This window comes from Microtus oregoni, unplaced genomic scaffold, assembly GCF_018167655.1.
Source record: "Microtus oregoni isolate MIOR12 unplaced genomic scaffold, Mior012 000016F_ref0000370, whole genome shotgun sequence".
NCBI classification, from domain to species: Eukaryota; Metazoa; Chordata; class Mammalia; order Rodentia; family Cricetidae; genus Microtus; species Microtus oregoni.
In genome coordinates, this window is record NW_024543075.1 from 14,404,257 (window position 1) to 14,428,933 (window position 24,677).

The 24,677-nt window shown below is 47.2% G+C and overlaps 1 protein-coding gene across 12 annotated transcripts in view; it reads right to left on the reverse strand.

Annotated features, from left to right (window-relative positions):
* The window catches only part of Tacc2 (transforming acidic coiled-coil containing protein 2), a 200,367-nt gene that overhangs the window by 131,140 nt on the left and 44,550 nt on the right, over nucleotides 1-24,677 (reverse strand). For 11 of the 12 annotated variants that reach the window (XM_041665996.1, XM_041665994.1, XM_041665993.1 and 8 more), the window contains 2 exons: nucleotides 4,477-9,606; nucleotides 3,863-3,964 (listed from right to left, as the gene is read on the reverse strand). In XM_041665996.1, coding sequence (XP_041521930.1) covers nucleotides 3,863-3,964; nucleotides 4,477-9,606 — 5,232 coding nt within the window. The remainder of the gene's footprint in view (nucleotides 1-3,862; nucleotides 3,965-4,476; nucleotides 9,607-24,677) is intronic. The other variant, XM_041665991.1, reaches the window with a different exon arrangement.

Below are 24,677 nucleotides of genomic sequence, written 5' to 3' on the forward strand. Positions count from 1 at the left end.
CATAGACATGAGTTTGCTAGGCAGAGAGACGGGGGCTTTTAGGGTCGTGGTGAAAGGTGCAGCCTTCTGAATCAAGCATGAAAATTGTTAGAATGGTATCTAAGAGCATCCAAGACTGCAGCCACTGGACCTCTGTGGCTGCTCAAGGGTGGACAGTTTCAGGTCCCTATTGAGATATTCTGTGAGCATCTACTAAGTAAAAACTCAATATGAGAAAACAAGAGAGCTGGGTGGTGATGGCGCACACCTTTAATCCCAGCACTCAGGAGGCAGAGGCAGGCAGATCTCTGTGAGTTCGAGGCCAGCCTGGTCTACAAGAGCTAGTTCCAGGACAGGAACCAAAGCTACAGAGAAACCCTGTCTCGAAAAACCAGAAAACAAAAACAAAACCAGAATCCAGCATATCAATAAAATAGTGAGGTAAGCGTCCCCTGTGTGTATTTAGTTTTTTAATGTGGCTATTGGGAAATTTAAGATTACCTTTGAAGTTTGTATCACATTTCTATTGGGCAGAGCTGGTCCGTGTCCTTCCAGAGACCTCTGCTAGTCCCCTAAGCCTATAGGGTCTTTTTTACTCAAATGCTGTCTTCCCTGAAATTCTCTTCAAGGGAGAGGTGTCGAAAGTCACACACACACACACACCCCCCCCCGCTTGGCAGGCTGGAGAGTTCTTTCCAGGGGGCTTCAGCTGATAGCAGGCTGTATTGGAATCTTTCCCCCCAAGAGAACAAAGCACAGATCAGGCCAACTCTCAACCATCCTGTCTTCTTTCAAGGGCCAAAGAAAAAGGGTCAAAAAGCCAAATGATCTGCAAAGGGATGTACTCCATGCATGCGAAGTCCACAAATGTAATCGTTTTACTTTAGTTTAATATTTTATTTTATATGTGTGAGTGTTTTGTCTGCATCTATGTATGTGCACTGCCTGGGTGCTTGAAGAAGTCAGAAGAAGGTGCCAGATGCCCTGGAACTGGAGTGAAGTCAGCTGGAAGACATCATGCAGGTGCTAGGAGTCAAACCTGGGTCCTCTGCAAGAGCATCAAATGCTCTCAGCCACTGAACCATCTCTCTCCAGGCCTCCTACACATGTGACTTTTAAAATTTGGGGAGCGTCATAAAAGATGCAGAAAATAAATGAAACTAGTTTTGATAACAGATTTTGACATGCCTCAAAATTCTAGATATTATTATTTCACAGATAAGCAGCATAAAAGCAATTATTAATGACATATTTTGCACTCTCTTTTAAAAATATTAGATCATCAACATGTGATGTGTGCTACCTTAAACACGCACATGCACACATACACACACAGAGACAGATACACACATTCACACATCACATGGTAGATGGCAGCTGCCACATTGGATCAAGAAGGTCCAGAGCATGCAGAAGTCTTTAATGGGAGGACAACAGCGTCTGAGATTCATGGCTGTGAAGACTGGAATTGATCATCCTGTGCTGACTACAAGGGCCTAGGTCTGCAAAGAGTTTTGATGAGCTGGCGGGGGGCCTAAATATTCCAATAGGTGAAATTATTCTACAACCTTAAATAACAGTAACAAGTGGTGTGATTATAATTATTCTTTTTTCTTTCTCTTTCTTTTTTTAATTTTTTATTATGCATACAGTGTTCTGCCTGCACATATACCTACACACCAGAAGAGGACACCTGATTTTATTATAGATGCTGGGAATTGAACTCAGGGCCTCTGGGAAAGTAGTTAGTGCTCTTAATCCCTGAGCCATCTCTCTAGCCCCTCTTTTTCTTTCTATTTTTCTGGGTTTTTGAGACAGGGCCTCTCTGTGTAGCCTAAACTGTTCTGGAACTTACCCTATAGACAGACCAGGCTGGCCTCGAACTCACGGAGCTTTGCCTGCCTCTGCCTCCCGAGTGCTGGGCTTAAGATCATGAGTTACCAATGCTCATCAATTATAATTTTTCTTAAGATTTATTTTTACTTCTAATTATGTATATGTGGGGTGTTTTGAGTATGGTGTGGGTGTGTGTATGGGTGCCGGTACACGTGGAGGCCAGCAGAGGGAGTTAGAGCTCTTAGAGCTGGGTTTACAGGTGGTTGTGAGCCACACACGCCTCTCCAGGTTGTGTTCTGGGAACAGAATTCAGGTCCTGTGTAAGAGCAGTAGGACGGGCTCTAACTGTGGAGCCACCTCTCCATCTCTCTCTTTTCTTTTCTTTTTCTCATGCTTTACAGATGTGGTAGAAAAGAAATCCTAATTTCTTATATTTACTTAGAAAATACAATTTTTAATTCTGAAGTGATGAAAAGCAATGAGCCATCAACTATTTATGGGACTACTCTACGTCTGGCCCCGGGCTTGCCCAGGAAGACGATCACATGCCTCTGGATGCTGAGAAGGAAGGTGTTGATACTGTTTTTCAAGGGGCAGAAGAGATTTTCTGGCTACAGTTATTTTTCCTATACCTAAAGTTGGAATGCACGCGATACATGCCAGCGAGTGCCGCAGGCAAATGTTCCCGGAAGATCTGTTTGGGCAGCTCAGACCACATGTGCTGGCCCAGAGTCATGGGAGTTGTCCTTGTGGGGCAGCAGAGGCAGCTGGGGGAAGTGTTGAGACTCGAAAAACAGGTGACCATGCATTCTTCCAGCATGTGAAAATATGAATCAAATAATTTGCAAAACACCCACAGCTGTTGGTAGGAGGCATAGCACAGGTACTAATTTAGACTCCTAAGACACCCTCCCCCTCTCTCTCTCTCTCTCTCTCTCTCTCTCTCTCTCTCTCTCACACACACACACACACACACACACACACACACACAGCACTTCAACAACAACCAAAGGTCTAAGAATTCAGCAAAGTTTATGTACAAAGTCATGTCCACAGTGCCTCCCTATCCACTAAGGATAAATTTAAGCAGCAGCTTCTGCAGGACCACAGGTGACACTCACTCACTTGGGGTAGAGCAGGGGGTAAGGTCTGAGTGACATGGTTCCATCTGTCATCCACCCTCCTAATCTGACGATCTCTGTAGTGTGGCTTCCGCTGTGATGAGCTGCTCTTGCTTCATAGATTAAAGCAGTGTTGACCAGTGTTGGCCTCCAAAGGCATCAGCTAGATTAGTGAGTGTCTGTGCCAAAGCTTTAGGGGACCTGGGTGTGACATCTAGGGGTTATCTGAGGTGTGTGTGTGTGTATGTGTGACAGAGTACTGAAATTGATTATGGTCTTCACCATAGATCTCTAAGCACACTAAGTCTTGCTCTCTCTCTCTCTCTCTCTCTCTCTCTCTCTCTCTCTCTCTCTGTGTGTGTGTGTGTGTGTTGTGTGTGTGTGTGTGTGTGTGTGTGTGTGTGTGGGCATGTGTATCTAGACTTTAAATGAGTGAATTATATGTTGTGTGAATTGTAGCTTAGTGAACTTGTTTGGCACGGAAGCAAACACCCCTTTGGGCAACAATGCTGCCCTGTGTCACCGCCCACTACTAAAAGTGCACATAGCAGAGAAATGGAATCTGCCCCATCTCCCCACACACACCTGAGGCAGGGTCTTAAACAAAGCTCAGACCCAACTCACGATTCTCCTGCCTCAGCTTCCTAAATGTTGGGACTACAGGTGTGTCACACCAGCCCTGGCTGCCTCTCACACATGACAGCTCACACACAAACAACTGATCTCAGCCTGGCATGGTAGTGTACGCCTACAAGTCCAGCACTCAGGCAGTGGAGGCAGAGGATTAGGAATTCAAACACGTCCTCGACTTCTGACATGGATTACTTGAGACACTCTCAAATAGACAAACATTACTGTCCTTTGTGAAATCAACAAGGCTTCTGAGGAAGGTGCCATAGACTCAAAAAAGCCTATGTGTCACTGACCTTTCTGGTCCTCCTGACTCTCCGGCCTCTGCTGAAAAGGCTTGCGGAGCACATGCCTCAGGAATTGAAGGTAAGGTGGCTGAGCCGGGCCCTGGGCTCTTTCTGAGATGAGGAAAGAAATTGATGGCTAGGATCAGAGAGTTGGAGAGTGCTGCCTCTTCCCCAAATCCTATTTTCCAAAGCACATTGCCCAATAAACACTAAGTGGCCACCATACCAATATCCCCAGGGAGAAGAGACCCTTAGGCAGCGATAGGCTGGGAGCTGTTTTGAATCACACAAGGCCCCTTCACCTAAACAATTCCACGTTTGAAAGCAGTCGTGTCTGCACTCCAGAGAACATGACTGCCCGAAGCCTATCACCCAATCACGCTTTTCCAGTGGTTTTAGAAGAATTAAAGCACAAAGAAAAGGAACAAGACATGTCAACTACATAGATCCCGTGCCTCCGACCTCCCCTCTCCTGCCTCTCAGAATCCCAGCACATCCAGAGAGGGTAAGTGGGGCCACTTAACCCCTGAGACAGAGACGAAGCTAGCCTCCTATTAGATAACCTGACATCAGGGTCAGGATAGTATTGGATCTGAACCTATTGGGGCATTGCATCTAAGTACCTGCCAGTGTAGAGTTCTTCTGGAGCTAACAGGTCCAGCTTCACGTCTTTGCTTCCATCGGGCTCTGGAGGTGAAGAGACACTCGTCTTCGCATGCCCTACAGGAGCAGGGAGCTGAGGGCCCAGTTGTTCCTGGTCCTGCTGGTGTCTGGCCTGGTTGTCCCCTTGAAGGGTGGCTGTGCCTTCCATTGTCTGAGTCCTGTTGGCACATCCTGGATCCTGACAGCTCCCAGGCAGTGCTGAGTCACCTGCCACAGCGGGAAGCATCCTTGCAGTACCTGTTTCAAGGAGGTCACCAGACACACATGCCCACGTCTCAGCTGTGCTTGGTGTGATGTCACCTTCTGCTGCCTCAGCAGCTCCCGCCATTTTGCTAGGCCTCAGAGGAGTATCCAACACTTCTCCAGCCAGAGGTTTGGGGGTATCCTGGTAGGCCAGCACATTTTGCATTTCTGCAGTACTGACAGCAGCTTTGGGGCTTCTTTCACCCCCAGGTGTGGCAGGGATCCACGGCTCACGGTTAGATTCAGGCACAGTCAAAAGACTTCCGCGAGGAGAAGAGCCCTCCAGGGCACTGGTGGACCCTTGTAGATTACTTGAACACTTGGTGTGAACAGGGGCCCCGGTACCGGCTCCTCTGGGCTGACTATCGCTGGCCAGTGTTTTTAAGTTCTCTTTTCCAGAAGGACTGCTGTCCCCTCGAACAGAAGCCTCTTCTGTGTGGCTCTGAGGAGCCACAGGGAAGCCAGGAGCTCTTTCTGCTGGTACCCCCTGAACAGCTGCAGAGGAGGGAAGGCCCAATGCTGACTCCTGCCTGCTTCTTCCCTGCTGCAAATGAGCCTGAGCTCCCTGGTCAAATTCCCCAGTCCCTTCTAGCCTCTCCCTGGTCACCATCAATGGGTCACAGGTCACTTCCCCCTCAACCCTGGCACCTGGAAGGTTCTCCTCCAAGGCTGTCTTGGCCAGAACCCCCAGCTTCTCGGATGCTGGATCCTGGGGAAGCAGATGAGAAATCTCAGCCTCCATGATCGACTCTTGCTTCTTCTCCACCTGGAGTCCAGCAGGAGGTACAGGGAGATGGGCAGCAGCCACTCCTTGAGCCCCATCTAGAAGCTTCTCTGGGTTCGGTGATATGCCGGGTCCCTCAACCAGAAAATTCCTTGATGCTCCTGCCTTTTCACCAGGTAAACTCTGGGGCCGGTCGGCAGCCAGGGCTCCGAGCACAGACTGCTCAAAGATCTTGGTGATGTGCTCTCTGAAGTCAGGAAGACCCGTAATTATGCTGGTCTGTTTGGAGCTCGCACCCTCGCTACCCGATGCACCAGCCCTCAGATCTGGGGTAAGTTCTACTGCACTCTCCCTGTGACCACCTGTCTCTTCTGCTGCATCCTCACTGGCAGCGGGTGCTGCAACCTCAGAGGGCCTGGTATTTGCTTCTGGAGCTGTAGTCACATGCAGCTCTCTTGTCGTCTGCTCATCTTTGGCCAGGGATGTCATTCTGTCCAAGTAGGGCATGAGACTCACTGGTCCCTCAGTAGTTCCAGCTTGAGGGCCACCACTAACAGCCCTGGCTGCAGAGATTTCCCCTGGTTGCAAGAGTGTGGTGAAGGAGATAGCTGATACCTTTCCAGGAGTGTCATTTTCCAAAGCAGGTGGGAACTCCTTTGTGGGACAGGAATGTTCATGAGGTGCTCTGGGGTCTTCAGAGGAAACGGGTCTCAGGCTACCATCTCCTGCATCCTCCCCTGCAGTGCCATTGATATGTAGGTAAGGGACGCCAGGCACAGTCTCTTCAGGTGGTCGAGCCGGCAGGAGCCTCTGTGGATCTGAAACAGCGCTGTGTGCCAGAACGTCCACTGTACTTTCGGGAATCCTATCTGATTCTCCAGCTGGCCCCAAGGAATCCCCACAGCTGGGCTCAAGCTGTTCAAGTTGGCACGGCTCAGTCAGGGTGGAGGTGTAACCTTCTTTCCCAGACGTGAGGTGCTGATCAGTCTGAAAGAAGCCACTGTGCAGAGCCACATCTGGTCCCTCGGAAGCCTGCTGCATCCCAGGGTCTCCTTCCCGGGCATCAACATTCGCCTCCACAGATCCACCGATACCATCTTGCTCTGCCCCTCTGGGGAAACTGCCAAGAAGACCCTGTGCTTCTACACCGAAGGTGGCCAGTTGCTCCATTTCCAGCTGTGGGGCCGACTCTTCCTGACTCTCATCACGGGCCTCACTCTCTAGGGCATCCTGGGTGGGCGTGACTCTGGTAGGCACTGGGACCGGAGCACAGTGCGCGGTATCCAGGAGAGCTACTGAGTCAGGTGGACAAGGCGGGGCCTCCACTGTGTTTGTACTTGCCACCTCTGTCTTACCCAAGCCTTGAGGCAGGGGCAGTCCATCACTTGCTTCAGAAATACCTGAGTCCCCACAACGTGCTTCTTCACGCTGGCTGCCTGCTTTCAAAGTATCACCCAGCTCCTGTTGGGACTTGCTCTGCCCCTGCCCGATCCAGCAACTCTCTTTTCCACCCAAGTTTCCTGTAAGAGCAGTGTCTTCTGCAGGATGCAGGATCTCCGAGGGCTGACCGCCACTGCCCACGCCCCCTTGCTCATTTTCTCCTAATGCAGGCAGCTTCTGTCCCAGTGGGGTTGGCGGTTCTGATTCCTCTGATGGTGCCTTTCCCAGATCTGTATCCTCGAGTGCTGAACTTGGAGTGTTGCAAGGACTGCCTTTGGGGGGAAGTTCTGAAGCCTGCTCCTTTCCTTCATGAGTGGGCAAGCTCGCACCTACGCAAGGCTTCCCTTCCGTGGGTAATAGGATTGGGGAAGGATTTGTACCCCCCTTCTTCAGACCTGGACCTGGACCACTTGGACAAGCCCCTTGCACGTTTGTAGGTGACTGGGCCTTCTCACAGAGAACAGCAAAGACAGATGCTTCTGGGTCCAGTTTGGATGACTGGAGCAGGTTCTCTGGAGGTAGTGGGAGGCTGTCCTCTGGACAGGACAGTTTTCCCTGACAGTCTAGATCCAAACCAAGCATAGTGTGTCCATGTCCCACTACTGAGTTCTTCCCACTGAGGGGAGGTAACACATTGGTATGAACTTCCTGTCCAGGTTCGGCCTTCTCCAGCCTCTGCAAGGGTGAGTGGCTCTTTTTTATTTCCAATATGTTCTCCGCCTCCCCAGCTTTGGGTTCCTCCTCCACTGCTGGAACAGACAGGAAACCTGATTTCTCAGAGTCTAAAGCGGGAAGTAACTGTGTTGTTCCCAATCCTGCACTGCCCTGAAGCATGCTGGGGCTTTTGGTCTGAGATCCTGAACTTGCCCAGGTGGCTTCTTGGGGAGGAGATGGCTCAGCAGTTCCAGCCGATGCTGAGGACAGGATGGGGTCCTCCTCATGGTGTTTGTACAGTGGGGTGGGTATGCCAGTTATATGAGATTCAGCACCTACCTGCCTCACTGCCTCTGCTGATCCAGAGAGGGGCCCATCCTTGTGGCCAGCAACCGCCTGTCTGGGTGGCTGTGTTGAGTCTAAGTTGGGAGAGTCACTGTGTGGCCTTGCAACCTCATCTTTGTCAGACTCCAGATGAAGCTCACTGTGAAAGGCTTGGGACCTCTCTTCCCCTTGATTCCCAGACTCCATACCATCAAGGACACTGATGGCTTCTTGTCCCTTAGGCTTGTCTCCCAGTGATTTGCTTTCTTCTCGAGCCACAACTCTGGTTTCAGTATTCTCGGGAGCCTTAGGACCATCACCTGATCCCACTGACTTTCCAGAACTTTCATTTGAAGCCCCATGGGAGAAAGTTGGTAGCAACAGCCCTTCTAGGACTGTATCATTTTGCCCCTGCAAGAAAGGGGCAAAGGCCCCTCGGAGGCTGCCTTCCGGTTGTTCTTCTGGTGTTCTTCCCAGATCTGATGCTGGCTTCAGTTCCACCACCCCCGTATCAACCTGTTCTGTGGCCAGATCTGTAGAAAGTGGCATCTCAGCCTCAGAATCTGTCTCCTTAGACAAGCTGGGCTCCTCTACAGCGGGAGAATTCCAAGTAGCAGGCTGTGCAGCGGGACTGGAGGCTGTATGTGTTTCCTCTGTTCTAGTAAATGGAGAGGCCTTAGTACTCCCAAGCAAGCTAGCATCCAGCTGGTTACCTGATGCCACATAGACAACCTGTTGGGACCCAGTTCCTGATGTCCCTGTCTGTGGTTGGCTTTGAACATCTCTGGTGTCTCCTCGAGTCTCCTTCCAGAGGTCACTATCTCTCGGAGCTGTGGCAAAATCTAGTGGGTCTGAGGGCCGTTCTGCCTGCGGCAGCTGCTTTTCCACCTTCTGCTGGCAGCTTTCCTGGACGGCAGTGATCGCTCCAACTCCAGGCTCAGCCCCCAAGTTGCTTTTAGAAGGATGGTGGCCTCCAAGAGACTCCAAGTTCTTGACTGAATGCGTAGGTAGCACCTCCACTCCCCCTCTTTCTTTATCAGACGATCTTAGGACTGGATCTTGTGGGAACATGGTCTCAAGTTTTGCGGGGGACTCCTCTGGGACATCTGAGCTCTCCATCCTCAGCCCAGTGGCAGCAGGGGCCTTAGTGGCAGACGCTGGGGGAGAGAAGTCATCTACATCCGCTTTCTCTTGGGACTCAAAACCACCAGGCCAGTCACTCTCTCCACACAGCAGTTCTGTCCTTGACTCCTGGGGAGGCACTAGGGAAATTCCTGGCAATTGGCCAGTGCCTCTGGAGGATGAGTTTGGTCCCTCTCCCTTCGGTTCTGTGTCTTCTGCAGCACTGGGGGTTGTGGTGGCCATCGTGTGCTGTGTGGAGCCATCCCCTTTAGGAGTAAGCGTTGCTAAGGCGTCCCCTTGGATACTAGAGGAAGCTTCCTTCCTAGGGTGATGGGTAAGGGTACCATCTTCAGGTGCTGCTTCTGAGCTTGCCAAGCAACCTTCTGGGGGACACTCCGTGAAGGGCATGGGGGCCGAGGGATACGCCTGTTCCCAGGACAGTGATGAGCTGGGCACTGGAGAACCTTCTGGCCCCCTGGATTCCTGGGGGTGCTTCCCTGGCTCGGTCACCTCTGGGGACACACTACATGGATCCAGGCTGGCTGCACTCTCAGAAGCAGAGCAGGAGCCTCCTAGCCCAGTGCTGCCAACAATGAAAACATGAGTTGTCTCATTGGTCCTCACAGATACCCAAAGCGGAGCCATATACAGGCAGAATGACCCCCAACCTGACTCCCATAGAAAGTTACCAGGAGCCTCCACCAAAAACATACTGACCCCCATGCATGGAGTACCACAGGGAGCCCCAGATCCCTCCTCCCGTAATCATTATCCATGCCCTTGCTTCTTCAAAAGCCAATGCAGGAAGTCTCAGACATCCAGGCGCGGGGCTTCCCGTGCGGGTCAGTAGTGAGCAGGGAAATATGGAAACTCATTGAAAATAATAAAGAATGCAGGCAACCCAGGAAAAGTGTGTGTGTGTGTGTATGTGTGTGTGTGTGCGTGTGCGTGTGTGTGTGTGTGTGTGTGTGAGTGTGTGTGTGTAGGTGCATGCATGTGGAGGCCAGAGGACAACCTTGAGAGTCGATCCAGAATCTTTTGTCAGTTTTTCTGCAGTGTACACCAGGAGGAATTTCCTGTCTTTGTTTCCCATCTTCCTTTCTAGCATGGACTTACAGATGTGTGTACTACATCTCTGGCTTTTGGGGGCTTGGGGGTTTGAACTCATGCTTGATCAGCAAGTACTCTTCTATCTACTGAACGATCTCTCTAGCTCCAATGTCTCATTTTCCTGAGAAAAAATATCACAGGCCTGGAGCTTGCTGAGCAGGCTAGGCTGGCTGGCCACGGAGCCCCAGGGATCTGTCTCTCTCCGGGAGCCTTTTACATGGATTATAAGCATACTCCACATACTCTATTATCCTGCCTTTTAAAAATGTGGATTCTTGGAATTGAATTCAGGCCCTCATTCTTGACAGTCAAACACTTTCCTCAGCTTCCCAGGGAGCCTTTGAATCAATCAATCAGTAAAAACGTACAGTAGGGCTGGGCAGTGGTGGCGCACACCTTTAATCCCAATACTCAGGAGGCAGAAGCAGGCAGATCTCTGTGAGTTCGAGGCCAGCCTGGTTTATAAGAGCTAGTTCCAGGACAGGCTCCAAAGCTACAGAGCAACCCTGTCTTCAGAAACCAAAATCCAAACCATCACCGCCCTCAAAATGTAGAGTACAGTAGGGCAGGGTGAACAAGTTCTGGATAATTACAAGATGGTCTCAAGTATTTCTTGGGTCATTTTGTATTTGGGGAAAGGGCATAAATTAGAAAAGCTGTGATTTTGAAATTGAGGGCTATTCTTTTTGGTTTGGTTGGTTTTTCAGACAGGGTCTTAATATGTAGCTCTGGCTGTCCTGGAACTCACTCCGTAGACCAGGCTGACCTCGATCTCAGAGAACCGCCTGCCTCTGCCTCTGCCTCTGCCTCCCGAGTGCTGGGATTAAAGGCGTGCACCACCACCACCCGGCTTGAATATATTCTTTTTTTTTTTTTTTTTTTTTTTTTGGTTTTTCGAGACAGGGTTTCTCTGTGGTTTTGGAGCCTGTCCTGGAACTAGCTCTTGTAGACCAGGCTGGTCTCGAACTCACAGAGATCCGCCTGCCTCTGCCTCCCGAGTGCTGGGATTAAAGGAGTGCGCCACCACCGCCCGGCTGAGGCTATATTTCAATACGTTGCTCGGTTCCCTACTGTTTTAAGTGCATTTTTAAATTTTATTTTTACAATTTTGAGGCAGGGTCTCAGGTAGTCTAGCTGGGTTGGAACTTGATACCTTAAGGCTGACATTAAATTTCTGATCTTCCTGCCTCCACCTCCCAAACACTGGGATTACAGGTGTGCACCACTACACCCAGCTGCCTTTTAATTTTATAACCCAAGTATGACTGACACAGAACCGTGAAAACATGCTCGTGAGCTTTCCCTTGCAGTAGTCCAGTCACCCCCTTCCTGGTTTCCTGTGCTGTGCTGTAGGATGTGAGCTTTGTTATTTCTATAGCTGTGATTCTATGTATTTGCCATGACTCTATATTTTCTAGTATCAAGAGAAGTTATGACGTAAGTCAAAGTTAACAGAAATACAATTTTTCTAAAGCTTTACATTTTTATTGTCAGTGTTTTATTTTCTTTTTAATTAGGTGTGGGGGGGTCGGGGGTGTATATGTATGTAGTGCTTGTGGAGGCTGAAAGAAGCTGCTAGATGTTCTCAGCTGGAGCGGCAGGTGGTTGTGAGCCACCTGACATGGGTGTAGGGAACCAAATTCAGGTCCTCTGCAAAAGCCGTATGCATATTTGATTGCTGAGCTATCTCTCCAGCTCCATCTAGGACTTTAAAAAGTCATTTTCTTTTAAGATATTTTATGGCAAGAATAGGAAAGGAAGCTTCTAGAACCGTTGATAACTGTTACATACACACATCTACAGACCCACTGTGATGTGGGAGTGTCATATATCAATCTGTTGATTTCATTGGTTAAGCAATAAAGAAACTGCTTGGCCCTCATAGGTTAAAACATAGGTGGGAGGAGTAAACAGAACAGAATGCTGGGAGAAAGAAGCTGAGTCAAGGAGTCGCCATGATTCTCCCACTCCAGGCAGACACAGGTTAAGATCATTCTTGGTAAGCCAGCTCGTGGGCTACACAGATTATAAGAAATGGGCTAGTCCAGGTGTGAGAGTTAGCCGAGAAAAGGCTAGATATAATGGGCCAAGCGGTGTTTAAAAGAATACAGTTTCCGTATAATTATTTCGGGGCATAAGCCAGAGCTAGCCATGTGGGCGGCCAGGTGCCGGGGACGCAGCCCCGCCGCTCTTATTACTACACCACTGTATTCAGAGGGTGGTTTCTAGTCTCCATACCCACCAAAAAAATCTCCCGCTCTTGCTTTCATACTTGCAGGAAGCCTAGGATGGAAGGAGAGGTGGAGTGTATTCCTATTAAACGTGATGAGATCAGAGATGGGGCTCAGTGGGGAGCTTGTTTGCTAAGGACCCGAGTCTGGATCCCCAGCATCCACATGGAGCCACATGTTGTGGTGCAACCCCAACACTGGAAGAGGGGTGAGAATCATGTAGATCTCAAGGGCTCCTGGCCCACCAGTCTAGTCAAAACAGCCATTCCAAGTCCAATGAGAGACCTGGTCCCCCAAAACAAGGTGGGCCCTATCTGGTCTCCATCACATCATCATCTGGAAGAAAGCCAGGCATACAAGCTTTGTAATGATTTGAGTGTTAATTTTGTTTTTATTGTATCTGATATGATAGATAGTTATCTAATTGTTCTTCAATTATGTTATTTTAATAAAATAAATTAAATAAAAAGAAATAAAGTGGAAAGCAATAGAAAAAAGACTCTCAATGCCAACATCTACCCTCCACACTTATCCAGGTGAACATACACACATGCATATGCACACACATGCATATGCACACACATACATGTGCACACACAACAAACATACTACTCACTAGCTCCCCCCAGTTATACATACATGCTCTAGACTGATCCATATGTCTCCCCATATCTGTGTTGAAGCCCTAGGCTCCAGAATAACTCTTTTGAGATTAGGAGGAAAAGTTAAATGAGATCATGGGATGGGTGCCTAATCCAGAAGGACTGGTGTCCGTATGTAGAAAGACAGACAGCAGGGGTGCACATGCAGAGGAGGGTCATATGAGGACACAGTGAGCAGATGACTTCTGCAAGCCAGGAAGAGAGGCCTCCCCAGAAGCCAGCCCTATGGCACCTTGCCCTGGACTTCAGCAGCCAGCACTATGAGAAAAACATGTCTGTCCATTAAATTGGTAGTCTGTGGTGGTCTTTGAGGGCAACCCAAGCATGAATAAAACAAGCATATGGGCATCTATTGTACGTGTGGGCATCTATTGTATGTATGGGCATCTATTGTATGTATGGGCATCTATTGTATGTACGGGAATCTATTGTATGTATGGGCGTCTATTATATGTATGGGCGTCTATTGTACGTACGGGCATCTATTGTACGTATGGGCATCTATTGTATATACGGGCATCTATTGTATGTATGGGCATCTATTGTATGTACGGGCATCTATTATACGTATGGGCATCTATTGTATGTATGAGCATCTATTGTATGAATGGGCATCTATCGTCCTTTCTTTTCGATGTTTTGGGGTTTCAGTCTTTCCCACATAACAAGCTGAGAAGTGAGAATGGATGCCATGGTGTCAGAGCTTGGCATAGGCCATCTCATTAAACCCAGTAAGCAGTAGATGTGATGGGTGTTACCACTCCTATTTGCAGATGAGAACACAGAACAGGGAGGCTGAGCTTGGATCTTGGTTGGACATCTTCCTGCTCTCTCGACACACTGCCTGGAAGAACAAAACCTCCCAGGCAGAGAGGAGGCTCTGTCCTCCACCCAGTGCAGCCTCTCTGCCAAGCCAGTCACCCCTGCATGGGACATCATCTAAAGCCTTTAGGGAGGTGTATACATCCCATTGCCACGGCAGCCATCTTTGCCTAAATGCCAGTTCCTGCACATAAGAGGAGGGATGGGTACCTGAGGACCCACGAGGGAGCTGGCTACAGTTTCAAGCAAACTCAGCATTTTCTCACCCAAAAGCAATGCGGGCAAAGGCAGAGTAGAGAAAAATGAAGGAGAGAGAGATATATACATCACTCCAGTGTCCATGTGGTCACCCAGACAACCATGGAGACACCCAGCCCAGCCCTGGCAGGTATGTGCAAAACTGCCTAGAATTTGAGTAAAGCATGTGCACTTGGCCTTCCAGAAAGTACCCAGCAGGGATCCAGAACTGTGATGATCTATCAGCCAGATGGCCTGTTCCCAGCACTGCTGTGATTCCACCTGGAGGCTCTTCCTTTCAGCAAGGACTTTATATATTGGTGTGTTCTATCTGTGAACGGGGTCAAAAAGTTTAGCGGAGGATGAGATTACTAGAGCGTTCCTATATATGTCATCTGGCTTGAGAACTGCAGGAGCAGCCCCTTCTTGTCCCCTGTATCCCACTGGAAATGACACAAACAAAGCCATGTCCGCAGCTGCCTTCCAACAGCAATGGCCAGTGAAGCATAGCCCATGATTTCCCTTAGACTGATGGAAGTCATTGCTATCTGAGACAGACTACTAAATGTACCATTTTGGCACCCTGTAAACTTGCTCATTCTTATCAGAGAGCAACTAGGAATGAATCTTCCACGGAGTGGGGGACACACAGCAACTCCCTCTGAATCCGAGACCAAAGGTTGGTCTCTTCCGCAGAAGGCCAGAACCAGGGATCTCTTTGATTACCCATCAGAAGCAATTCTTAACGTCAGATGACAGGCACTCACCAGAAGCAGATTTGCCTAAGGGCTGGAGAAATGCTAGGAACTGGTCTGCTGAGGGCTCTAGTTAATTAAGCTGACATAAGTCCTTTTATGCCTCAAGATTGAGTAGAGACGTGCGGGACACAGCTGTACTCACAATCAGTTGGGGCCACAAGTGTCCTTAGCGGAGCTCTGGGATGAGGTCTGAAGGACAAAGGACCCCAGCTTCTTTCTGAGGCAGACTCTGCCTACAGCACCCCGAAGGAGCAACCTAAGGGTGTTGGCCCAAGAGCAGCAGCAATCTGCTAAGCAAGTGTTGTGGGGCACAGAAAAGGTGTCCCCACGACCTTGGTATGAACAAACCTATCAATGTAGGTTCATAAATGCACACAGGTCTGAAGACATGCAGCAATGCTTCTCCACAAGGAGGCTGACTGGAAGATGTATATCCCTGGCCATCAAGACCAACAAACTGCAAAGCAAAATAGCAGTGGGGGAGAGTGGCCACACTCTGAGCGTTTACTTGGGCCAAGTCTGTGTTAACAACTCTGAGTTACAATTTCATTTAACCCACACAGCAGCTTGGCAGAGGGGATGCCCCCCATGGTATACATGAAAAATTGTTCCCAGAAAAGGTCTAGCCCAGAAGAAGGGGATGAACTGCAGATGTAAGGCAAGATCAAGGCCCTGGCACTGCCTGGCTCCAGAGCTGTTTTCTTTGCATGCTGTCTACACCAGCCTCTTGCCTGGGCAGGTAAAGCTCTCTTTCTCCCATGCACCCTAGCCCCCTTCTTTTTGAACTCCAGGAGGCAGACAAAGCAACAGCTTAGAGATGTCATCTGTGTGGATTTTTCTGACATCTGTGGCCTGGCCTTCATCTCCTGCTCTATCCTATATAAAGCTACCTGGAACCTGGAGCCTTTCTGCCCCTCCCCAGAAATCTCCGTGAAGTCCCTCTGGCCCTGACTCCCAAATTACAGCTCTTTTACAGGGTCACCTAGTATTAGACACAGTAACCATCCCTGGGATTGATGATAATTTCCCTCCCTGGAAGCTGTGTGGACCCTTGCCTGCTTTCAACACTGTACTTACAATGCCTGGTATATTGCCATACTCAGTAGATAATACTGTGAAAGAGATGGACATATGAGTGGATGGACAGACGGATGGATAAACAGATGGATGGATGGATGGATGGATGGATGGATGGATGAATGGATAGATGGATAAATGGGTGGATGGGTGGATGGATGAATGGATGGATGGATGGACGGACGTAGATGAATGGGCAGATAGACATATGGGTGGATAGAGGGATAAGTGGATAAATGGGAAGATGGATAGGTAGACAGATGGACAGATAGATGGATGGATATGAGCGAACTCAAATCAGGGTAGTAAATATTTAATAATGTTCTCAAATCAGTATTTGAAGATTAGGGAAGTGTTTTTCTCCCCTAGAGCCACAGTATTTTTATAACCTACTAGCCTAAGCCTCTTGTTTTATAAATGGGGAAGGCACAAAGGCAAAGTATTTTTTTAAATGCTTCTTGGAAAAGTCCTGGTGAGGCAGTATGCCTGAGCCCCAGGCCCTGTGTCTCCCGGCAGGTTACATCCGTTATAGGTGTATAGCAAATAACTTATTAGCCCAGATGTCTGTGAATGACTTCTATTCATAAATCAACCTAATTCAAAAGATGAAAAGATCTCCCCATATAGCATCGTTACCATTACTCACGGCATTCCAATGCTCTCTCTGGAAAAGAGAAGCCAGGGGCAGAGCGGAAGCAAGTGAGTTAAAACAGGCCTGAGAGTTGCCAGCCCTGATTCTTGTCCAGAGATTGGGTGCCATAGTGAGGCGGGCATGAGGGCTGTTGCCCAGGTCCCCGCATTCCTGCATTAATCATCAAACTAGAGACTGCCTCTTATCAGTTCTTTCTTACAAAGTCCAATGTGTAGCTCAGGTTGGCCTTGAACTTGCAGTCCTTCTGCTTAGTCTCCCTAGTTCTTGGATCATGGGTGAGTACCACCATTTATATCAAAGTGAATTTTTATATCATTTCGAGATCAAGGTGTCATTTGACTCATTCACCAGCTAGCTTACTGCAGAGGAGGGAAAGAAGAAAAGAAAATTGAAAAACTAAAACTTAGCCAAATATTTTCAGCAACTCTCCCACTGGCACCTAAAAGATAGAAGAGTGACCCAGTTTCATGACTTGGGCTAGAACTTCAAAGAGGCTGAATTGTTGCACACAAGAGCTACCCACTGCTGGGACCATCAATGTCTCTGCCATCTCTCACATACTGTTCTTCACAAGCACACAGATCCAAACTTCCAGGGATCGAATCAAGAAACAAAGTGAACCACCCCCTTAGAGAAGCCATCTGTTTTGGGTTATGAGCCTTGGTCTTTGGCAGCCCACAGCATCCATTTTTATTTATATCAAAGAAAAGTCCTTAAAGGTCAGATAAACCCAAATCAAGGAATGTGGCAGAATATTCATCTAAATGTGAGCATGTCATCCATTCAAAGGTAAACCCCGCCAGTCATTCATGGAAAAGTGTGATTGGCTCCTAGAATTGGATTTTTTTTTTATCTTGTTACTTCAAGAGAGGAATATAAGATGGGAGGAGACAGCTCTCAGGGAGTCTCATTCTGAGGATTCCTATAGGCAGGATCACCATTTGGAACTGAGGTAGAGGTAAGAGCCAGTGGCTGGATGTCTTGCTTTTCTAATGATGATAAAGGACTACACTACTAAAATTGTAAGGCACCCCAATTAAACGTTTTCATTTAAAAAAAAAAGAAGAAGAAATTCTGGTGAGTGCATTGTTGCCCTGTGCCTTTTGATAGGACTTTCAGGGTGTATTAAAACAATTTGTATGCTGCAGGAAATGCAGTGCAAAACAGGGAACACAACAGAAGCAACCCTCAGTGACTGAAAATCTTGTGTGCATGTGTGTTTATGTGTATATGGCTACAGATGAGGACATACGTGTGTGCACAGGTTTGTGTGGAAGCCAGAGAGAACCACAAGTACTTTCTCTGGGTGCCTTCCATGTTGTTTTGGCTTGGGGTTTGGTTTGGTTTTCTTGGAGAGAGTTGCTTGTTTCAGTTGTTGTTCTGAGACAGGCTCTCTCAGTGGCCTGGAACTCACAAAGCAGGCTGGCCGAGTGGCTGGTGAGTCCCAGAGATCCTCTTGTCTTGGTATTGGAATTAAAAGCATGCACCACTCCATCCAGTTTTTTCCAGTGTGCATTCTGGGGTAGAATTTAGGTCTTCATGCTCGCCTGGTAAATAACTTGCCAACTGTACTCTGTGTGTGTTTGTTTGTTTTTATAGTGCTAGGGCTCAAGCCCAGGCAGGTGCTCATCTACTGAGTATGCAGAGAATTCGCTGCCTTCTCTGAAGCAGACGACACTTGTGTACTTGTTTACTGAGCTCAAAATGTGACGAAGGGATTCCTCCTTATACTAAACCTCAGTCCCATCTATTGTGCTGTTCGCCACCTTGTACTATGTGGTGGGAGAGTGGGAGGCCACGAGTCCACATCACTGGGAGCCAAGCTGCTTTGATATCAAAGTCATAAAGACATCCCAGCCTCCTTCCGGGGCTGCCACAGCTGCGGGGCTGATCTTGAAAAGATTAACTGCTGTCGTGGTTGGCATCTGAGACCGTAAACAGACCTAGGGGACTGCACATGCCTGTGACACAAGGAACCTTTTAGAGGGAAGAGAGAGACAACCTTTGTACTCCAAACCACCCTTGTTCTTTTTTCTTTTCTCTTCTTTCTTTTTTCTTTTTCTTCTCTCTCTCTCTTTTTTTTTTTGCCTAGAAGGATCTCCTCACTCTTTCCAGAACAAGTGCCAGGAGTTTTGCTCATCTCTAGTTACAAACCAAGTCTCTTTCTTTCTTAGAAACTGGACAGGCTGTTTCAACGTTTTCAGAGTGCCTGAGCTGCTGCAAAATATCATAGCAAGAATTACTAATTAGAAAAGAGTTCTCTCCTGCACAACAAAGCTCTGAAGTTCACTGACAAAATAAATAGATAAATAAATAAATAAGAGTTCCCAGTCACAGGAACGGAACTGCTAAAGGTGATGGGGAAGAGAGATGGCAAGGCCCGCAGAGAAGGAAAAACTGTCCTGCTGTCCCCAGCCTAGGGCTGGAGATGGTGATGTGGAGGCTAGGGGTGAGTAAAGACTGACAGTCTCCCTTTCTTGAGGAGACAGAGGTAGGTGTTTAGAGAGACCAAGGCAGCTAGAATTCCCAGGCCAGAGTGAATACTAGCACGGAGAAGGCTGGACAGAGAGAAAGTTCTAGAAATAGAGAGGTCCCGACTGGCATGTGCCCATACAGAGATCATCTGAAAGGAGATACATGGAGCAGACCTCAGAGTCACACAGAGCTGGGAATGGTTCTGGTTCTCACCATCCAGAGTGGAAAATGTCTAAGGCTCACAGGGCATCTGTCAGGGGACCAAAAAGGGCTTGGTCTCCATGGTGGGAAATGAACCCGCACACAAACATGGCAGTGGCCCCACCTTCCAAAGCGAGATTTGAAAAGATTGAGCTATTCCAAATAACTGCCCCACAGCAGAGTTCAGGAATATTTATAGAAATATAAAAATATCTACTCCCCAAAAGCTTAAAGCTCTCAATGCCTGGCATGCGAAGAATCAGGGACAGATGAGCCACGATGAAAAGAAAGTGTATCTTGTCAAAAACCGACCCGGAGTTCACAAAAGCTATCACAGGGCTGGGGGCATAGCCTAGTAGGAGTGCTTGCTTAGCATGTATGGGGCCTGGAGTTAATCTTCAGCTGCATGGAAATAAGAAAACTGTATTTGATATGTCCACTGGATTAAAGGAAAGCCTGGGCCTCTCAAACACAGACATGAGAGGTATAAAAAAAAAAAAAGACCCAGCTCTGATTTTCAGGGGCAAAAGCAGTCACATGAATGAAGAATGCACTGGTTGAGAATGGTGGGTTCGATGCTCAGAGGCAAAGGCCAGTGTCCTTGCAGGGGCTGCAATAGAAATGTCCAAACAGAGGACAGAGACTAAAGGAGACGCACAGAATCATGGGTGAGGTGTGGCGTGGCTGCTCATGGGTCAATACGTGTGTCACTGGAGTCCTCAGAGGAAGACAGTACATAGAAGACATTTTTGAGGAAATAAACTCCAAAAAGTTTCAGAATTCACTTAAACTGTAAATCCATGTCATGGCCAAGAATACCTGTTGTATGTGCAGGAAACAACGAGAAACTGCACCAAGGTATATCACTGTCAAGTTGTTTAGCGCTAGTGAGAAATAAAATAAGAAAAGCAACTAGATTAAACAAAAGAACGAAGTTAAGGATGATAGCAGATTTAGAATCAGAAATAACGTAAGCGGAAATAGAGTGGGTTAACGTTTGATAGGGAAACAACCACAGCCCCAGCAATAAATCTGTCTACTGAGAGTTCTTTGCTCAGAGAAATATCTTTCTGGAATATAAACGGGATAGAGATATTTTTTAGACACGTTAAAGCTAAAAGAATTAACCAGCCACGTACGATGGTACAATGTTTTTCATTCCAGCATTCAGGAGGCAGAAGGAGGTGGATCTCTGTGAGTCCAGGATAGCCAGAGCTACACAATGAGATCCTGTCTCAAAAGAAGAAGAAGAAGAAAAAGGAGAAGGAGAAGAAGGCCAAAGTACCAATAGATTTACTGTTGTTTTTATTGTTGCTGAGAGAGGGTAGTCCTGACTGACCTGGAGCTCAGAGATCTACCTGCCTCTGCCTCCTGCTGGGGTTAAAGGTGAGCTCTACCTCCCCATGCCAGATTTATCTTTCAAGAAATATTAAAGGAAGCCCTTCACCAGGAGGGAAAGAATACCAGATGATGACCAGACCCTACACCAAAGCACAACAAACGGGCATTGTGCACATACTCTTTTCCCCTTTATAGTCTAAATCTCATTTAAAACATAAAAAACTAGTTGCTTGAAGCAAAAGAATCTATTGCCACATTTGTAACTTACACAGGAATAAAATGTGCAATAACAATAGAAAAAAGGCTGAAAGAGGCAAAGTGGGAGTTTGTTCTTTTATGAGATCTATTTTTATGTTGTATGCTAAATTTCTGCACCTTTGTGTGTGCACCATGTGCATGCAGTACCCATGGAGGCCAGAAGGGGGCATCTGGTTCCCCTGAAACTAGAACTACAGGCAGTTGTGAGAACAGGCCCTTGTGAACTGACCCTGGGTCCTCTGTAGGAGCTAAGGATCTTAAGCACTGAGCTGTCTCTCCAGCCCCTGGAAGCTTACTCTTGCAAGCTGCTCCTAATGTGTATGTGATGCTATCCCCTCACTTCAAAGGAGATCCTGATATGCTAACAATACATATGCTACATCCTAAAGCCACCATGAAAAACAAGATTTGTGGTCACTAAGTCAAAAGGAAAAAAAATCACAAATATAATCAAAACAAAAGAGATGGATGACTAGAAAACAACTCAGATTATTTATTGTAGACTACAGAGTCAAGCCAATCATTTTATAATCACATTAAATACCACTAAGCCTCTAATTAAAAGGCTTAAATTTTTCAAAGTGGACTAATGACCTAGACCCAACTATACCTTGCCTACGTACAACAGTGACAGTTAACCACTGATTTTTTTAAGTACCAATAAGTTAAAAGTAAGGATGGGAGGCTGGATGTGGTGGTACACACCTTTAATCCCAGTATTTAGAAGACAAGCAAGCAGGTCTCTGTGAGTTTAAGGCCAGCCTGCTCCACATAGTGAGTTCCAGAATAGCAAGGGCTACATAGTGTGACCCTGTCTCCAAAAGGAGGAAGAGGAGGAGGAAGGGTATAAGAAAGAAAGAAAAAAAAATCTATGTTTATCTTCTGTCAAACAAAATAGATCTTTGTGCAGAGAACACAATAGCCATAAAGATCACTTCATAATAAAATGGTTCAATTCATCAAGAAGATATTAAAATTTTCTAAAACTCTATGTACCTAATAACAACAGAGCTTCAAAATACAAAAAAAAAAAAAAATCAAAATTTGACAGAACAGAAAGGAGAATGGGGTACCAGAGCAATGGCTTAGTAGTTAGGAGTCCTTGCTGCTCCTGCCGAAGACCTGAATTTGGTTCCCAGAACCCACGTCAGGCAGCTCACCGCTACCTGCAACTCCAGCTCCAGGGTATCTGACCCCCTCTTCTGGTCTCTGTGGGCACCCACATAACCAAATGCGTGCATGCACACTCATGCGTGCACACACACACACAAATAAAAATAAAATAAATATTCTAAAAGAAAGAAAAGGAGAAGTTGCCTCTTGTGGCAATTGTGCCGCCCGCCTAGAATCGCAGCCTTTGGAGGTGAAGTAGGAGCATCAGGAGTTCAAGTTCATTCTTGGCTGAGTACGGAGCTCAAAACCAGCCTGGGCTAGTTGAGACTGTCTCAAGACCAAAAAAAAAAAAAAAAAAGTGGGCAAACGAAAAACAGGGTGGGGTGATGGAGAAACGGACAAGGCTGTATTGTAGTCTGATGTGTCTACTCCGCCTACTTTCTCAATAACCGAGTAAAGAAGTAGGTGGAAAATCGTTCTGCTTGATCAGGCACTGACATCACCATCATCCTGCCTGACTCAATCGGCACTGATTGTTATAGTATGATTATTATAGTGTCTGTATTTCTTTGTTTGTGTGGATGTGTATGCCAGGGGATGGTATGAAGGGGTCAGTTCCTTCCACCATGCGGGTTCTGAGGATTCAGCTCAGATTGTCAAGCTGGGCAGCAAGAGCTGTTACCCTCTGAGGCATTGCGCTAGCCCAAATGTAGCCCAAGCTGGCTTTGAATTCATGGTCCTCTCATCTGTGTCTCTTCATATCCTAGGGCATGTGCTACTACAATGGCTTAAATAGTACCTGTATTCTTACTACAAGGAAATAATATTAAAAAAATAATCAAAAAATGGCAGAGCACAAAAATCAAGTACGAAGCCACCCCACCACCACCCATTACTAGGAAGTTAAGAATTAACAAAACCGCCAGGCCATGGTGATACACTCCTTTAATCCCAGCTTGGGAAGAAGGCAGATTTGTGTGAGTTCGAGGCCAGCCTGGTCTACAGAGTGAGTTCCAGGACAAGCAAAACTACACTGAGAAACCCTGTCTTGAGCCCACCCCCCCCCAAAAAAAAAAGAATTAGCAAAACCAACCAACCAACCAGTGATGACAGAAGTCAGGAGAACTGTCACTCTTGGGCAGGAAACTAACTGGGAATGAAAGAGAGAACATTCCGGTGACAGACAAGATCTCAGCCTAGGTTTGGATATGATTACACAGGTATGGAGCGGTGTGTGTGTTCACCAAATTCTCAGGGCTAGATATCTGCCAGTATGCATTCTATACCAAATCTTTTCTTTTCTTTTCTTTCATTTATTTATTTATTTATTTTTGAGACAGAGTTTCACTGTGCAGTCCTAGTTGGCTAGCCTGGATCTCACTGTGTCACTGTGTAGACCCAAGCTGGTCTTGAACGCACAGAGATCCACCAGTCTCCAAGTGCTGGGATTAAAGGTATGTGCTACCACAACTGGCTACCAATTTAAAAATTATACAAAAAGAAACTTTAGGGGTTCCTGAAAGAGGATTAGCAATTGCCAGGGTCTGGGATGGGGGACAGAGAAGGAAGCGATGACTAGGCGGAGCCCAGGGGACTGTCAAGGCAGGGAACTATTCTATATGACATCGCCATGAAGGGCACGTGACATGACAGACCTGTCAAACCCGTAGCACGTGTGTCACAGTGAGCCTTAGCGTGTGTGCTGAACAACAGTGTTCCAGCATAAGCTCCATGATGAGAACAAACACGCCAGTTAATTCAAGATATTCACAAAGGCAGAAACCATATAGAGGGAGAGCAAGGTGCCAGGGGACTTTCTATTCAGTCTTTCTCCTCCTCTTCCTCCTTGTCGTCCTCTTTATCCTCCTTCTTTTTTTTTTTTTTTTTAGTTTTTAAAACCAGACACTGTGGCCCGTGCCTATAATTTTAAAACTATTGTTTGTATGTATGTGTGTATATGTATGTATATGTGTGTGTGTGTGTGTGTGTGTGTGTGTGTGTATGGGGGTGCACATGAGAGCACTGTACCGAACTCAAGTCCTTTGCTCTTAACTGCTGGTCCATCTCTTCAGCCCTTACATTGTCTTCAAAACTTTTCTGTACATCTAAAACTATTTTTAAAATAGCCTATTATTTTAAAAGGATATATGTGTGTGTATGTGTATTTGTGAATATGTGAAGTGTATTTAGATCTACATACACACACAGATTATATATATAGATAGATAGATAGATATGCAAAAAATGTAGCTTTCTCACAGTTAAGAAAAGAGCTAGAAAGCAAACCCCAAAAAGCATGAGAGACGCTAGCATTTTGAGTGTCGTTATCTGTAGATAGGAAAAACAGGAGAGGTTTTCTGCTCTCCACTCCCCTCTGTGTTCCCAGCTGTCCCAGTGAATGGGTATTGTTTCACGAAGGAAAAATACTCCCTTTCCTCTTTTCAAAACTTAAAATGGCCTGTTGCCCCAAAAGGGGAGAGAGCAGACCCAAGGCTCCTTTCCAGCCAGCAGCTGAGACCTGCTTAGCCACTTCCAGCCAGCGGCTAAGGCCTCCAGGTTTCTAGCCTCCCTTCCACTCCCCTCAGGGTGCCTTCTGGCCAGAGGTAAACAATGAGTCAGAAGTCAGACAAAGGTTGGCTGACTCTTCCCTTAGGCAGAAGCCAGGAGGTTGCAGAGGTGGCTGGCAAGAGAGTGCAGTGTGCTGCCAGGGACCTGGG